The 12,240-nt window shown below is 35.3% G+C and overlaps 1 protein-coding gene across 1 annotated transcript in view; it reads right to left on the bottom strand.

The window, feature by feature from the left end:
- The window catches only part of LOC110026114 (nuclear pore complex protein NUP160), an 83,552-nt gene that overhangs the window by 31,785 nt on the left and 39,527 nt on the right, over window positions 1-12,240 (bottom strand). The window contains exons 14-15 of the mRNA XM_020726915.1: window positions 6,978-7,246; window positions 6,701-6,888 (exon numbers count right to left, since the gene is read on the bottom strand). Coding sequence (XP_020582574.1) covers window positions 6,701-6,888; window positions 6,978-7,246 — 457 coding nt within the window. The remainder of the gene's footprint in view (window positions 1-6,700; window positions 6,889-6,977; window positions 7,247-12,240) is intronic.

The raw sequence follows: 12,240 nt of genomic DNA, 5'->3' as shown, positions 1-12,240 counted from the left end.
TCTAACTGGCACACAATTGTGAGTGTTGGTAGTTTCCACTTTTTCTATTCTCTGAATTAGTTTATCCTGCGGCGAGGTCAACTTGGAAGCTCCACTTTTTCTATCCTCTGAATTAGTTTATCCTGCGGCGAGGTCAACTTGGTTGCTCCATTAGGTATACTCTTGTTACTTGATCCTGAAATATTTATAAGATGTGATTGTCACCTAGTGACAATGCTGCTTCTTCATTTTCAAGGCTAAAGTCTATACATCGAATAAGGATGAATATGGTTGATTTTGAGGCTAGAGTCTTCACTTTTTCTCCACTTTGAATTAGTTTCTCTTCTGACGGGGTCAACCTAGCCACTCCATTAGGTATACTCTTGCAACCTGATCCTAAGGTATTTATATGATGTGGTGGTCACCTAGTGACAATGTTGCTTTTCCATTTTCAAGGCTAGAGTCTATACATCGAATAAGAACGAAAATGGCTGCAGCTTTACTACAATACTAATAGCTAATTTTAGACCTACAAGATACATTGTCACCATGTGTTCCCTCCACCAACTCACATTTCAACACAAGTTGATCAAATTCAGATGTGTACTCTAGAAAAAAATCTCTAGCGCAAGTTATGAAGTTTTATGAATATATCATATCGATAATACAATGGAAGATATTTGTGTGCATCTCTCTTTCAAGTTCTCTCACCACAAGAAATCTTTCTTCTTTAACTGACGATTAGCTTGATCTTTTTGTCACGTGGAAAGTTCTTGTACTCAAATACTCATTCCATTCTCTGGCGCTAGTCGATAAATTCTTTTTGATCCATGCGACTGTCAAAATCTAGCAAGTCAATCTTCAACCTAAATTCTTAACTTTTATTTCAATATTCAAAATCAAATAGTTGGCGTCGTAGTACATCATCACTGAACATTCTGAAGAAAGTTGTTCACTTCTTCCTCTCAATCTGGTAAGTCACCGTGTGGTCATAGGTGACCTATCCAGATTGTTTCCTCTCAAAGGAGACAAATCTTTGATTTTGTTGGAGGCTTTCATGTTGTAAGTCCTGAATAGTGTTCTCATGAACATTTCATTGAGGGTTTCTCCTTATCAAATGATGTCATTTTCTCCTAGTTAGGGTTTTGATGATTGTTGGGTTGTAGATCCAAGGTATGTCAAGACTTCGATTTTTCATGATCGGAATAATGGTGAAATTTTTTCTGGAAACAGAAAGTACAGCTTTTGAAAATTTAGGTTTTTTTCTGGAAAATGAAAGTACAACTTTTGAAAATTTAAAGTTAGGGTTAAGGTTGGAGCAAGGTGGGTTATGTAGGATTCTTTTTTACTGGTATTAGTTAATGACAAGTAATATAATGCATACTCCTTTCTCTCCTCATTAACCTGAGCTAATAAAGCACCAAGGGATTTGTTTAGAGGAGTAGTGTATAGTATTAATGGTCGGCTCGGGATGGGTGCCGCAAATACTAGAGGGATTATTAAGTATTGTTCTATATTTTCAAAAGCTTTTTGACACTTCTCATTGCAAACAAATTTGGTGTCTTCTTTAGTCAACATAGAAAATAGTTGACATATGCTAGAGATTTTAGAGATAAAGCATACCCGATATGCAAACATACCCTAAAATGATCTTAATTGGGTTAGATTTTTAGGTAGCGACATTCATAATATCACCTTAATATTCTCTGGATCTATCTCGATTTCATGATGTCGTACTACACACTATAAGAATTTGAAAGAAGGTATGCTAAAGACACATTTTAAGGGATTTATCTTAAGAATATATAGACATTATCATTCAAATACAATTCTCAAGTCATATAAGTTAACTTTTTCCTTTACTTTTAATGATCAAGTCATCAACATAGCACTCAACTTATTCAACTATAAGCTCATCAAAGATTTTTCATGGCTTGTTGATATGTGAAACCATCAATTTTCAGACCGAAGGGCATAATCGCATAACAATAAACTCTGATCGGCATCTGGAATGCAGTAGTTTTCTCATCTTTTAAAACTATTTTGATTTGATCATAACTCGAAGAACCATCCATAAACATGAATATCACGTGCGTTGAGGCAATATCCGCCATTAAATCTGGAACGAGCGATGGAAATTCATCTTAAGGACACACATTATTTAAGTCTCGAAAGTTCATGCATACACGAATTTGGTAATTATTTTTCTTGACTGGTATGACACTAGCCAAACAATTGGGATACTTCTTCTCTTGGATGAAACCAGATTCAATCAAATTTTTAATTTCAGTGGTTGCTTGATTTTTGATTTCTAATCTCGTTCATATAGGAGCTTGTTTGACTTTTATAACACCAATTTGTATTTCTAATTTATGAACTGCACTTCAGGAGATAATTCTAACATCTCTCATAACTCCAGGCAAACCATTTTTTATACTCCACAAGTAATTTGAGTAGGTGAGAGGTTTCTTGCACATTTAGAGGAGAACTTACAAAAGTTGGCTTAAGATTACCATTAGTTTCCAGATTCACATCTTTTAACTCATTAATAATTATTTAATTTCTTCTTCACGTTTAAGGGGTATATCCTTGACTGGAAAGTCATTCAAATCATCCAAAGTTTATGGACATATTGGTGATAGTGAACCCTACACGGCCTCATGTCTTATCTCTTTTATATGCAGTGCCCCGAAGGTCTGCAAAGTGGTGTTATTGCTTTTTAGGCTAAATATGTAGTATCAAATCTTGTTTTACCAATTTAGGAACACTAGGTGAATAACAATCAAAGGGTAATTCCCTAATTCATTAGAATCGTTGTCTTCAAGTTTTACTTTACATTTCAAGCTTGAAGAAGAAGACCCTTGATAGAATTTTTTCTTTGATAGCCATCTAATTGGGAAGTAACCTTAGCTTATGTAGCCACAGTCTCTGAAGATAGCGATGTTAGATTTAAAGTATGAACATACTAGTTGATCTTCTCATATAGTAATGACTCAAATTTGGCCTTATTTGCAGTTGTTCTTCCTTTTTATGTATTGCCTATTCCAAAGATTTCTCCTAGAGAGCAGATTATCCTACAATGTCTGACTCATACTCTGAATTGGATTCTAAGTCAATTTACATAAAAGGGATTTCGTTCCTTATATTCAATTTTCTTCAGTAGTTGTTCATAGTTCCATCACCCCCATGTGGATTTCAACAAGTAGGAATTTTGGAATATGACTTAGGGTACATCTTCATCTTTTAATGATATTTCTTTTTTTTTCTTTTTCACATTTTTTTGGTTATTGCCACTTATTTTTCTTTTTTCACTTTAGTGGCATTTTCATTTTTGTTTTTCAGTCGCTTCCTTTTCAAAATTTTCTTTTGTGACTTCATCTTTTTTCTTTATTTTCTTTCTTCCCCATGTCTTTAATTACAAGTATCTCTATAGAAAAGATAATTTAATTCTTTGGCATATAGTAAGTTGCAGCTTCATAAATTATAATCTCATGAAGAGAGAATTGTTGTAGATCACCTTTAATACATTATTAAATACCATTACAAAAGTATTTAATACATTGGTGAATGGACAATGACATCATTCAGTGTTCATGAAGCCAAGGTCTTCCAAGGAGAGCATTAAAACGCATCTCTAAGTCTGTAATATGAAATTTTGCTTCAGCTTGAAAAACTCTAATCTTGAGTAGGAGAGTTATCAAAACTAGCAGTATTTCACCTTTCTAATGAAAATCACATTTTTTGTTTATTGCCACTTATTTATTTCTGCATCAAAATATGTGAGGGTTCTTAAATTCATTAGATTGACCAATGCACCCAAATCAAAGATAACTGTGGATAACCGAAACTATCCTATGTTTACATTGATATAAAGTAGTTGGTTAGGATCAGTTGTCCCCAATAAAAGGTCATCATTAGTGAATGTTAGTTTGGAAACTTCATCGAAGTGATTTACTTCTCCATCTAGGGTGACAGATGTCAATTTAGGCATATAAATTTTACGGTCCTTTGTGGCTTTAATCAATGACTATCTCATCTCTTTGGACAAGATAAGGGTGTTGTAAATACTAAGCTTGGTAGGTAATTTCCTTAGAAGAGACAACACATTGTAAACAACTTTAAACAAAGCCACTACAAGAGTATCCTAAGTAGGATAAGCTGTGGAAATACCGTAGGTTGATCGGGAACGATGACTTGTGTAGTCATTTTTGTAGGCAAATCACGTGGTGGAAGTACTTTGCCACTTCAGAGGTTGACTTCCAGAACATCTTTAGCAGAATTTGGCATGGCTTCAATAAATGGTTTTGTAGTATTTTGAGTTTCTTCTTGAGATGTTTCAAAATCGAATGGTTCCAACTCAATTCTAATAGTCGTACGCTTAAAGCTTAGGATAGGGGTATCACCTTCAGAAAAGGAGTCATCACTTTCATGAGTTTTTTTTTTATATATATATATATATATATTCTTTTATGACTTGAGACTTACTACTATTACTATTATTATTATTATTATTATTATTATTATTATTATTATTATTATTATTAGATTCATTGGGGTTTTCACAGGTATTTGAATTATTACTTGAGTTAACCGACAAAGATTCATTAGAAATATACAAGATATAACCAGAACCACTATTTATTTTATCATTGGTCTCAGAGGGACAAAAATAAAAGTTAGCGCGAAACAAAACCCAAAAAGTTTTGAAATTAGGTTCTAAGTAACATAATTATAATAAAACATCAATTAAACCCAAATTCTAATTCAAAATAAAAGAAAATAGAGCCCACAAGAACGAGTGGCCAAACGGGCAAGTAAATTCCAGTACCACATCCCCTCCCGCCTAAGCGAGACTATCTCATGTCAGTAATATTCTTTCTAATTTTTTTTTCAATTAATGTGTCACTATATCTATTAATATTTTATTTTGCTAGCAACTCTCTGCATGTAAAGATTGCTCATTATACTTAAAAAATGATAATGGTTTAGTCCTTGACATAAATGGAAGCTATAAATGAAGCGGTTCATCACTTACATGTGGTTGTTTATATTGGTCTTATTATACTTATATAAAGTTTTATTAAGCCTTTTATACTCTTAGGGTGAATCAATTTCTACAGTTACTTCATTATAAATTAGATAAAATTGCTCATAAAACAAGCAATGACCACCACCATGCCATCACCCCCAATAAATGCAAACTCTTATGATTTATAATAATAATAGTAGTAATAATAAACAATAATAATAAAAATAAGAACAACTCCCATCTAACTGCTTCCCACTAGAGTTGTAAACGAGCCAAGCTTGAGTAAGCTCAGGCTTGGCTCGTGTTCGGCTTGTTTGAAATTTTTTCTATCTGAAATTGGCTCATGTTCAAAATTGCTTGTGAACAGTGTGTTCGTGTTCAACTCAATTTACATATTCTTTTTCATGTTTAGCTCGTGTTCAGCTTGAATTGGCTCATTTAAATTAATTAAAAAAATAGATGTAGGTCGTTGAATTCAAACCTACACCATTTATATACAATAAAAAGCACTGAACAACATGACAACTGTGGTGATTTAAACATAGATATAAATATATAGAATATATTATTATATAAATAATAATATAATTTCCTTAGTTTGAGCTAAAATGAGCGGAACCTGACCGAACAAAAGGTTATTCGTTTTCAGCCCATTTATAATTTGAGTTTGAAAATTTTATTTCTGTTCAACTCGCTTAATGAAAGATTTGAGCACGAGTTATTATCAGGCCAAACACAAGTTGTTCAAGAACAAGAAGCATTTTTGACCGCCCTACTTCCTACCCCACCATTCATGAGCATGTAAAGCTCCCTTGACTGAGAAATGGAGCAAGTTAACTATCATATTCTTTGGTTCTTCAAGAATTCAGAGAAGGGATTAGCCTCCCTTCTCTCTTTATTTCAGTAAAATAAAGACACCGTAATGGCCTTCATCCATCCTCTCTGTCAAAGTTTTGAAGAACAGCAGAACAAAGATACATTTACCAAGAATTCACATTAAGTCCATATTTCAACTTGGGTATTCAAAAACAGTAAATGCTCCTCCAGCTTGCTTTACCTTCAAATTTCACTCATCAGCTAAAACAACCATTTTTTTAACATAATACTAAGGCGAGCTGGAAACCAAGCACACTAGACCTCAGTTTTAATGGAACAAGGCTTGATTCATACTCTAAAGCTAAGAATCCATCAGGGTCACGATACTTTTTATTAGAAAGCATCATAAGATTTAGTAGAAGATTTTTCTATTTATTATGTTGCCTTTTCTGTTTTTTTTTAATATATATTTTCTATATTATGCCTTTCCCTTATATCTATTGGGTGTTATTAGAAAAAAATTGGGTACTATATCTTTCCTTTTCTATACCCTTGTAGCATGTATTTATATCAGTTTTTCTACTCAATAAGATTACGCCGCGCCGTTATTAAATCTAACACTTTTAAATTAGTACCGAAATGTATTAATGCCATATAAAAGTATGAACTCAAATCTAAAAACGAGCTGTGGAAAAACAAATACTTATATGTTAAGATAAAAACTGGTTCCCAAGCTTATACAGGCTTCATTTTTGTGATGTCTACATACAAAAAAGACCCAATCAAGGGGGGTCATCTAGTCCATAACCAACTGAAAAATGCATAACGAGCTACAATTTTAACATTAATAAAAAAGAAGGAGATAAAATAGATTACCTGAAGAGAGAGCGAACGGCTTCAAGAATTTTATGCTTCTTCAGTTCTCCATCTACTTCAGAATGCGCTCGCATAAGTAAGCAAAACCCCAAAAGATGAAGACGCTTGCACAAGCCACTATCGCCATGCCAAGAACTTAAGGACACCTTTGCCTTATTAGAATAGGCATCTAGTATAAGAAATAGATTCTATTAAAAAAGGGGATTCAGGTCAGTTGCTTAAAAAAATCATACTTAAGCCTAGTATATATAGATTATTGAATATAAAAATAAGTCACCTCAGCGGCTTCATACTGTCCATGTCTAAGCAGAAGGGAAGCTAACTCGATAATGGGTATAGATGCGATTGAAGACTCATTACCAGAAACTCCCCGCACAACCAAGCTGGTAAACTTCCAAACAGACTGGATGAGCTTGTCGGTACTCAAAAATGATTTTAAAAAGTTTGTTTCACCTTCAGAGAAGCATGGAAAACCAAGCAAAAGAGCCAATGTACAGCCAGACGAAGAGAGCTTTCCATCCCACTGTCTTTTGTCAGCTTTGCTACCTAGATTTATGAGAAAGAAGTATCAGCAAGTGATTCTACAAAAACATAATATACCAAGACTACTGAGAACCAACTTGTCAGAAATCTGACACGGTAGCTAACTTCCACATCCTGCAGAATCCCGCAGATTCTGTGCTCCTGCAATCGGGGGATGGGGTCGGGCGTGAGTCCCAGCCCGTGAAAGCTGCTTTGTGAGATATTCTGCCCCCTTATCAAACTCAACGCAATTTTTTTCTCTTCTAGCCTTATTTCCTATTCCTTTTTTTCTAATTAGATTTATTTCTACAGAAGAGACTATTTATATGTTTGTTTGTTTTTTTAAGGGACTTTTGCCATTGTTTCTGTGTTTGGAGACATTTTCTATTTTTGACTCTTCGGAGTGTTGTATTCTTTACTTTTGCAAGTGATGTGTCTACATCTTTCTCGGGAATAGGTGGTGGAACCTCCTTGTTATACAATCCGGTGTCAAATTCACACGTTTTTCCACAAAAAATAAGGCAAACACAATATTTCTTTAACAATCCAAATACTTCAACAAGAATACAATGACAAACACCTACAATTTGAGAGGTAGGTGATGACTCCCAATTCCTACAATTTGAGAGATAGAAAATCTCTCCCAAACCCTAAACCTAAGACTCACAACTCAATCTCATGCATAGCGTTAACCGTAGACATAACAAGTCTATTCATACCAAACAAGAATAATAATAATAAAATAATAAATTGCCCTTAGGCATAGAAAAGACAAATTTGCCCCTTGGATTAGGCATCCACATAACAATACCCCCCCTTCCTCAAAGCACATTATCCTCAAAGTGGGAAAAAGTGAGAGTGTTCCTCCTCGCCCACAATTATCTCTATTTCTTCATTCTCAGCCTTCTCGTCATGCACTATGAGAACTTGTAATTTTCGATCCTTGCAACGATGTCGGATAAATATCTCATCACACTGAAAACATAACATATTGGTTCGCTTTTCTCCCAAATTCCTGCCTCTATAAGGTTCTTGAGTGTTGCTCCCGGTCGTAGTCCATTCATGCAGCCCCCTCTAAACTTCTACTATTTGAGCATTTAGTATCATCATAGTTGTAGCAGTTCGGTACAGTGTTGCTCTTGTTGGCCTTCTTCATCTGATTCTTGCCCTCTACCTTTGAGCTAGCTCCATTATCTCCCTTAATCTCCGTAATCTCAATAGTGAGAGTGACGCTTGTATGTTGGGTTTTAGGCCCTTCATGAAATTTTCCTCCAATCTTGTTTCAGAAATCCCGCTCAACCATTCGACAATAGCTCAAATCTCTTCAATATTCTATGGCAGTTCCCTCCTAAGCCAAGGCACAAAATTGCAAGTGTATGCCTCTTTCTTGAATTACTCGAAAACATTATAATAAACAATTCATGAGTTTTTCTCACGAATGAATCGAATATCTAGCCTCCCTCCAGTTAAACCAGGCTAGAGTTTTACCTTCCAAACATAGTCCTGCCACCATGTGTTTCTCCTCCCCATCTAATCTATTCACCGCGAAGTATCACTCCGATTGATACACCCAACCATGTGTGTCTTCCCCCTTGAAGATCGGCATCTTCAACTTCCTAATTCTAATATCTCCACCCCAATATCTTCTAACTTGTTTCTCCCCATATATCGAGAATAAAACTCCCTCCTTCAATCGAAGCCATATCCCCTCCCTGATTCTCTTCTTTCTTCTTTGTGTTTCACCATACTTCTTACATAATCTTTTCTCCATATTTCAGCCCAATCGCCTCCATCAGAAATCTCTACTTGACCCCTAATTGGAGCCCTGGGAGGGGGCTCGTGATAGTGGATGTTTTCCTCATGTTCCTTACGTTCGATCTTATTTCCTTTGGTTTTGCAAATTGAGCCGTCGGCGGGGTCATGGATTGCATCTCAATGAACAACTATAACGTCTCTCGAATTTTCCCCATACTCTCAAATCAGTCCTTCATTCGGTTCTCCAAGGAAGAAAATCGGTCCTCTTTTGTAGCGAAATTTCTTCCATCACAGATCTGATTTGACTAATCTCTTTCTCCAATTTATTCTCCAAATCATCTACTTTCTTTGTTGTCATCTCTTCCAGAAAATTTTTCAATCCCAAAGGCAAAAAATTTTTATACCCGAAAATCTCGTCATCTATTTAATCTTATCTAGTCAAATTAATATTAACCTAAAATATCTTCTTGAATTAGCATAAAATTTTATATATCCTAAAATATTTTCTAATTAATTTAATAGTCTAATCAACCTAAAACATTTCCAGTCCAATTAACTTAATACTCTAACCAATCTAAAAATATTCTCTAACAAATTAAATAAATAATTTAAAAAAAAAGGGAAAGGAAGGGGAACAAGTGTAAGCATCCGTGCATATGAGTGTTTCATGCATGTGTATATGTTTAAGTATATTTGTATGCTTTAATATGTGTGAATGTTCATGTGTGCAACGCTATTTAGCATTTGTGGTGCGTAAGTGTACATGAGATGCATGTGCGTATGTTAAGTTATATATAACTACATGAGCGTAAATGGGTTATGTAAGAGTATGTATGTGGCTATACGAATAAGTTAAAAGCATTAATGTGTGTTTAAACAAGTGTGCATGTTTATGTTTAAGCATATATGTGTATGTTTAAGTGCACGTGTGAATGTATGTGTATGTTTGAACCAATATAAAACAAAAAAAAAACCCTATGGATACGTTATTAAGGCGAACTCATATGTTAGTTCCATGTAATATGCTAGTTTTTAATCTTAGCTATCTCTTATAATAATTGTACATCAAATCAATGTTCTCGGATCACGTCAAACCCATTGTCACTTCCCAGAAAGCACCTATCGTGATTGTACGCTAGATTCAGTTACAAGAAGATGGATCATGTAGCCGCAATCCCATCTTAGATTTCCCAGCTATATGAATCACGAATGCAACACTTAATTAGGGCACTATACGTTGCAATCCCTCTGATGCTTTCTGGATGGCACTTTTTGTAACTGTCGCACTGATCGACCCGGTCCTAAAAAATGGGAGCTTTAGGTCCCCTCAGCCTAAAAGATGGGAGCATCGAGCTCTGTTCGTCGCGATCCCCCACAGACTTCTCAGGATATCACGCGTGATCCCGTGTCGCACGTGACCGTAAGCTCAAATCGTGAATGTATCGCGGAATTCAGTCACTGTAGTCATTTGGTGTGTTGCGATCATATCAAAGTCTTCCCAATTGCTCTGATATTAATTTTATATGATCTGACGTCAAAATTGGCACGATTTTCTACACAAACTAAGTCAAACACAACATTTCTTCAATAATTTAAACAACTCAAAAAGAATACAAAAATAAACACCTACTATTCGAGAGGTAGGCGCTCTCCCAATTCCTATAATTTGAGAGGTAGGAAATCACTCCAAAACTTAAACCTAAGACTCACAACTCAATCTTATGCATAACCCTAACCCTAGACATAATAAGCATATTTATCCCCAACAATAATAATAATAAAAGACTAAATCGGCCTTAAGCATATAAAAGACAAATTTTCCACTTAGGCTAAGCTCCCACGCAACACCTTGTCACCAATATCTCGCCGTTTCGGAGTTCTCTATGTTGTTTTTCAGCCGGAACAGCCGTTGAGTGACATCTATCCCCTTCGAAACATAGTCGACCACCTATATTATCCTTCCCTTACGATTCCATAATCACCTCCCCGCAAAATCCACTTCCTAAACACATTCTAGAAACCCTAAAACAGTATCATTTGGGACTTGTGAGTTATGGGCTCACTAGAATTCCGAACTAATAAGGTTTAAACAAAGATACAGGACATAGTGGCACGAACTACCTTTTTTGCAAGAGTTAAGAAGAGCATCAGCAAGACTGACATTGATTGTCTAAGAGAGCCACAAGTTTGATACCAGACACATGGTAACCCCAGATAAGATAATTTCAGGATTTTCAGACATAAAGTCTATCTTCTAAGTTGTCACTACTTAGAGAGATCAAATATGCCAAAAATGAGAAAATTTCGAGCTATTTCTGGAATGCTATATGGATTAATCTGGGTGTTAAGTTTTAGCTCAATTCACTAGTGAACCTATGGATAGATGATCAGACAGAAGTGGTGGACCACAATTTTGGAAATTCCCTTAGGTTCTTTGTGAGAAAGAATACAAGACAATTGGATTCGAGTCCTTCCAAAGAAAATGAAAAAGCATCTCCTGATCGAGGAGCGATGCAGTAGTTTCTCGCAATTTGTGGTTTGAAGGTCAAGCGATTCCTTGAAAATGTGCATATTACATTACCATATCAAAAAGATACATAAATTATATATGTAAGCATTTATGGTGTACAAAAAAGAGACCTATAATTTAAAAGTATAGATAAAAGTTCTCTATCGTTGTTTGCTTGCATCAAAACAGAAGAACCACCTAATACACGTTTAGCACAAAAAAGAGCGAGCCTATTACATTCTTGAGAAGTATGGAACAATAAAACTTAAAAGATAACAAAAAGTAAAATTTGGTGCATCGTATGATAGTTGGCACCAAATGTCCGGTTTCATAGATCTCAAAAAGCGCATGATGTTGATGTTGTCCCATTCGAAAATGATACCCTTGCAGTCCAACATCCACGGTTAGCAAATTTGTTGGAAGGATTTGATAGCCTGTAGCTCCACTTAAGCATTGTCCCAATGCTCAAACTAATGTATGGTAGCAATAATCCCAAAACCTCACTCATCACGAACAAACACCCGGCGTCGACATCTCCAAAAGGAAGAAGGGCAACATCCACATTCATTTTAAACGACCCTGGAAGGGGAGAGGTAGGGGTGTGTCGGCACAAAAAAAAAGAAGAGGTTGTTTGGCGGTCGTTCGTAAGAAGCTGTCGGCAGCCGGAATTGAAATCTCATCGCTCGCTTCGAAAAGACGTTTTAATTTACGTGTGTGTGTCTATATATATATATATATATATATATTTATAGAA

This window comes from Phalaenopsis equestris, unplaced genomic scaffold (genome assembly GCF_001263595.1).
Source record: "Phalaenopsis equestris unplaced genomic scaffold, ASM126359v1 Scaffold000352, whole genome shotgun sequence".
Taxonomy (NCBI): Eukaryota; Viridiplantae; Streptophyta; class Magnoliopsida; order Asparagales; family Orchidaceae; genus Phalaenopsis; species Phalaenopsis equestris.
This window is presented reverse-complemented; position numbering and strand designations above follow the sequence as displayed.